This window comes from Olea europaea, chromosome 4, assembly GCF_002742605.1.
Source record: "Olea europaea var. sylvestris chromosome 4, O_europaea_v1, whole genome shotgun sequence".
NCBI lineage: Eukaryota > Viridiplantae > Streptophyta > Magnoliopsida > Lamiales > Oleaceae > Olea > Olea europaea.
The window spans coordinates 16,395,297-16,401,296 of NC_036240.1; the positions used below are offsets into that span (position 1 = coordinate 16,395,297).

Sequence of the window (6,000 nt, forward strand, 5' to 3'; positions counted from 1 at the left end):
ATGATCGACCCACTATTCGGATTTACTAGAGATAGCATCGTCCCACGAGAGCGGATCACTCTACCCGTCGAGATGAGTTCAGCACCTTTAGTGGCCCAACACTTCATGGAATTTTTAGTGGTAGACCATAGATCGGCCTATCATGGAGTATTGGCAGACCCGCTTTGAAAGATCTTTGGGCCGTCACATCCATCCATTACTTGTGTATGAAATTCTCAACTGAACATGGGATTGCTATGGTCCGAGGTGACCAGATGGGCTCCAGGGCATGTTCCTTGAACTCTCTGAGAAAGTCGGAGCCCCAAACTGTTAATGTGATCATAATTGAAGTGGCCAATGAAGCCAGTATGGATGTGGAAATGCTCAACACCCCTGAACAAGGGCATACCTCCGAACAGGAGGAAGACGTCAACATGGAAGAGGCCCCTGAACAAGGATACCCTCTTGATGAGTTAGATCCTTGGATAATTGACTCTGAACCAAATGTAACCCCGATGGAAGAGCTAGAAACTTTCTCCGCCAACCCAGAGGACGCTAATCAGGTCTTGTGAATAGGGAAGACACTGCCCCCTGAAGCAAAAGAGGAGATGATAAACTTCCTGAAAAGGAACTTGGATATCTTCGCCTAGAAACATGAGGACATGGTTGGAATAGATCCAAGGATCAGTTGTCAACATCTTAACATCAACTCCTCCTGTGCCCCTCATCAGCAGAAAAGACGTGCCCTCAATCCAAAAAGGTACAAGGCTCTCAAAGATGAAGTAGGCAAGCTTAGCTGTAGCGGTTTCATAAGGAAGCCATCTACCCGAAGTGGATATCCAACCCGATCCTGGTGAAAAAGCCCAGCGAGAAGTGGAGGGTGTGCGTAGACTTCACTAACTTGAATAAGGCGTGCCCTAAAAACAGCTTACCACTTCCAAGAATAGACTAACTTGTGGATTCCACTGCCGGACATGAACTATTGAGCTTCATGGATGCATATTCGGGGTACAATCAGGTACCCATGTTTCGACCTGACGAGGAAGCTGCGTCATTCATCAAAGACAGAGGACTCTACTACTACAAAGTCATGTCCTTCGGATTGAAAAATGCTGGAGCCACATATCAGAGACTGGTCAACATGATGTTTGCCGAACTCATTGAAAAAATCATGTGGGTCTACGTAGACGATATGCTAGTCAAAAGCCTCCAGGCAAGCGAACACGTAAGCCACCTCGACCATATAAGATGAAGTTGAATCCCCTCAAGTGTACCTTTGGGGTGGCTTCGGATCAGTTCTTAGGGTATATTGTTAACCAAAGAGGAATTGAAGCCAGTCCGGTAAAGATAACGGCCTTGCTGGAAATGAGGTAACCTCAGAAATCGAAGGAAGTACAAAGCCTCAATGGTCGAATAGCCACACTCGGTCGCTTCATCTCCAGGGCCACAGATAAGAGCTTACCCTTCTTCAAGGTGCTTAAGCAAGGAAAGAAGTTCCAATGGACTTCTGAGTGTGAAGAAGCCTTTTAGGCGCTGAAAAAGTACCTCGGAGAGGCACCCATTTTGTCAAAACCTCAACCAGAGGAGTCTCTACTGCTGTATTTGGCAGTATCGAATGTGGCGGTCAGTGCAGTCCTAGTTAGAGAAGAAAATGAACGACAGTTGCTAGTGTACTACGTCAGCAAAGCACTCCTCCCAGCTGAAACACGGTACCCAGACATGGAGAAATTAGCACTCGCCCTCATCACAGCCAAAAAGTAAACTGAGGCCATACTTCCAAACCCACTCTTTCGACGTTCTCACTAACTTCCCATTGAAGCAGGTACTGTAGAGAACAAACATATCAGGACGCCTGCTAAAATAGGCAATCGAGCTCAGCGAGTTCGACATATTGTTCGGACCTTGACATGCCATCAAGGGCCAGGCCCTTGCAGATTTTGTTGTTGAGTTTGCCAAAGCCTCAGAAATGAAGGCAATAATGGAACCAGCCGAACCCCCAGCCTGGAAACTGTTCGTAGATAGATCCTCAGGAAAGGCAGGCTTCGGGGCAGGAATAGTCTTGGAAAGCACAGAGGGTCATGAGCTAAATTACGCAGTAAGGTTTGGCTTCAAAGCCTCGAACAACGCTATCGAATATGAAGCCCTTCTAGCGGGCCTTAGACTGGCAAGAGAAATACAGGTTAGAAGGCTCGTAGCCAGTAGCGATTCTCAACTGATAGTAAATCAGGTCAGTGGAAGCTTTGTGGCCAAAGACAGCAGCATGTTCGCATACTTGAAATTAGTTCTGGATCTAGTCCCTCATCTTGAAAGGTTCAAACTGATTCAAGTCCCATGCCTAGAGAATACACATGCAGATGCCCTTTCAAAATTGGCTAGCAGCAAGGATTCTGAGTTATTAAAAGTTGTCACTATTGAAGACTTATCGAAACCCTCCATTTTTGGAGGAGAAGAGGTACTTTAGATAGAAGGCACCCCATTATGGATGCAGCCCATCATCGCCTATCTAAAGGATCAAACACTACCTACTTCTAGAAGCGAGGCGAGGAAGTTGAGGAGAAGGGTTGCGCACTTCGTCCTGAAAGAGGATATGCTCTACAAAAGAGGCTTCGCCTCACCACTTCTCTGATGTGTGGGAGGCGAAGAGGCCACATACATACTTAGGGAAATCCATGAGGGAATCTGCGAAAATCACTCCGGAGGAGCAGCCCTGGCACACAAGGTTTTCCGTCAAGGTTACTTCTGGCCAACCCTGAAAATGGATGCTTGCCAGTTCGTCCAGAAATGTGACAAGTGCCAGTGCTTCATGAATATTCAAAGGCAGCCTTCTCAGAACCTCTCCGCGGTAACCAGCCCCTGGCCATTCGCCAAGTGGGGCATCGACTTCATTGGTCCATTCCCAAAAGGAAGAGGAAGCGCGACCTTCGCCATTGTCGCCATTGACTACTTTACCAAGTGGGTCGAGGCTGAACCTCTTGTGAAGAGTGCTGAGGTAAATACTACAAAATTCATCTGGAAGAATATCATTTGCAGGTTCGGTATTCCCCACTCCTTAGTATTCGACAATGGAAGACAGTACGACAACAGGAAAATGTAAGAATTGTGCGATGAACTGGGGATAAAAAAGGATTTCTCAACGCCTTATCACCCGCAAGCAAATAGACAAGTTTAGGCAGTAAACAAAACCATCAAGCATACCCTGAAAAGGAAGCTTGACACATCAAAGGGGCTTGGGTTGATGAACTTTTCCATGTCCTTTGGGCAATCCGAACCACAAGCTGAACTACAACTAGGGAAACACCATTCTCAATGACCTACAGGGCCAAGGCCATGAGCCCGATCGAGGTCGGGGTCCCATCACACCGTCGAATACACTTCAACTCCAACTCCTTGAAGAAATGAGGGATACCTCGCAGGCGAATTTGGCAAAGTATCATGGAAAGCTGACCCACTATTATAACTCCAAGGTCAGAAACCGAACTCTTCGCTTAGGAGATCTCGTCCTCAGGAGGATCTTCCAATCATAAAAGCCAACCACGTTAGGAGTGTTTGGACCAAACTGGGAGGGTCCTTACTGCACCTGCAGGGAATCCCAACCTGGCACTTTCAAAATTGAAGACATGGCAGGGAAAGCACTACCTCTTCAATGGAACATCGAACACTTAAGGAAATATTATCAGTGATGAGTTTTTGTTCCGATCCGATCTCGATGTTGTCTAATAAGTGTATGTCCCATCCGATCTCATTTGTAATTTTCCTATCTTACTGAGCGCTAAAAATGCCTTGGTAATGGATAATATAACTTTTTTAAGTATTGATACTTCAGTTCTTTGTCACATCGGTTATCAAATTTTTACCTCAATCCCTCAGTATTATTACTTAAGTGATCCGATCTTCTGATTATTGTTAAGAGGCACTTGACGATTACTTAAGTTGTCCGATCTTCTGATTATTGTTAAGAGGCGCTTAGTCTTAAAAGTTTGTCATTCATATATGCGTAAATAGATCAATACGATAAGAAAGTAGAAGCAACAACACTTGGTAAAAAAAATTTCATTTCATTCACTTCAAGTTTACAAGAGGCCGAAGCCATTACAAAATAAGCCCTACTCTACAGGAGGCCCCTCCCCACCAGCCCCTGCCTCGCCCGCCTCGGGAGCTACTGGAGTGTCCTCTGTAAGCCTATCGGCCGGCCTCCAGTAGGTTCCCCGAACTCTGCCTCTAAAGAGGAAATGTCCAAAGTAGGGTGGACCTCTTTCAGCCGACCCAATATGCCTTGGGCACTCCAGGAGGCCCAAAAATTTGCAAAGTCGCCGTACAGGGGATGTTCCTCGAAGTGGTCAATGAAATTTTGAACAGCCACTTTCCCTGCCGACTTCAGTTCCTCCTTCAAGGAGGTAATTCCCTCAGACTGGGCCTCCGTCCTCTGCCCCAGCTCAGCTTTCTCTTTATTAGAGGCCTCCGTGGCGAGCTGGTGGTGCTCGTTGGCGTGATCCACTCTTCGGGTCATGGTAGCCACCTGACACTCCACTTCATAGAACTTCTTCTTCAGCCGCTCTATGTCTTCTGTAGCAGCTGCCAACTGGGCCTCCGCCTCCGTCCTCCTTTTTTCTTCCTCTGCAGCCTTGGCCTGGGCCTCCCTCACCTTGTCCCCATATTGCATCACCTCCTTGAGGCGCTTGGCGAGGTCCTCCCTCTTGGCATTGAGGTCCTTCACCAAGCCCTCGAGCTAGATGCTGGTGCTCAAAGCCCGGGCCACACAGGCACTATTGGCCGCCACCAAGTCCTCAGCTGTGCAAGAGGCGGTGTGGTCCCTCCATTCTTCAGTCCAATACTTATTGTGGACCACCGCCACTACAGCCATTTATGGGAGAAGAGCCTCTAGTACTTCTTTAATCAGCTCATCGAAGTTCGTGCCCAAGAAGTTCACCTCCTTTGAGGGATGGGATCTTTTCTTCTTAGGCTGCCCAGACACCTGGGCGAGAGGAACAGAAGCAACTGGCGCCTTAGTCGGGGTAGGGGAAGCCTCTGATGGCGCGGGCGTTCTCTCCGGAATGCCCACCCCAGTAGGAATTCTGGTTTGCCTCAGAGCGGGGGGTGGCCTCGCTACCGTTGGCCGCTTCGAAGGGGTAGCAGGTTTTTTGCCCTTCCGAAGCAGATTCGACTCTGGATCCTTAGGCACCTCCTCCTCCGTCGGAGGCGGGAGCCTCTTGCTGGCATCCACTAAGTCCTCCATCTGCTTCTTGTAGGAGGAGGAGGAGGTCTTCAAGGCCCTTGCCTCGGCCGTCATCTTTTGTATTGTTTTGAAGTTGGGCCAAAGAGGCATCTTCTTATTGAAGTTATCTGCAAGAAAATAAGTAAATTAGTTCAAGTCTAAACGATTTGGAAGTATTGAAGGGTATTCGTTTCGAGATATTACCTTGTGAGGCCATCAGGTCGTGCGTCACAAAATGGAGGTTCTTTCTGGTCAGCCGATGGAACGACCTCTTCTTCGGAGGCAGCTGATAGATGACGCAGATAATCTCAAAATCGTTGGAGGACAACTCGCACTGAGGAAGAGTGCATTCAAAAAATGAATACGAATGTTAGTTATAATCCAAGCAAAAGAGAAATAAAAAAGAAATACACCTACAATACTCACTAAGTGACGAGTACTTCGTGGGGACTGTAAGAGGTGCCAGGGGGTCCCCCTCCATTGTGTTCCATCTCCCGGCGGCCCAGCACCACGAGCTCCTCCACTCCTTGATGGAGCTCGCCTGATCGAGCATGAATGGAGTGTGGGAACCCCAAGAGGTCAGGTAATACCAGCCCCTGGTCATATCCCTTCCAACTGTTACTTTTGGAATATAGAGGGTCTGAAAAATAGAGAAGGGTATCTCCACTCCTAGTGATGCCTCTTTCCATAACATCTAGGAGACCACCATCTGGCTCCAGGAGCTCGGATTCAGTTGGGTTGGTGCTAAGCCGTAAGACCTAAGCACCATCCGAAAAAATGGGTGAATTGGAAGCCTAAGGCCAGCCCTA

At 47.9% G+C, this 6,000-nt stretch overlaps 1 protein-coding gene across 1 annotated transcript; it reads left to right on the forward strand.

Annotated features, from left to right (window-relative positions):
- Positions 1–1,945: 1,945 nt before the first annotated feature.
- Positions 1,946–2,440, forward strand: LOC111393096 (uncharacterized protein Mb2253c-like). The gene has a single exon (XM_023018495.1). The coding sequence runs from the start codon at positions 1,946–1,948 to the stop codon at positions 2,438–2,440; it is 495 nt and encodes a 164-aa protein (XP_022874263.1).
- Positions 2,441–6,000: the final 3,560 nt, after the last annotated feature.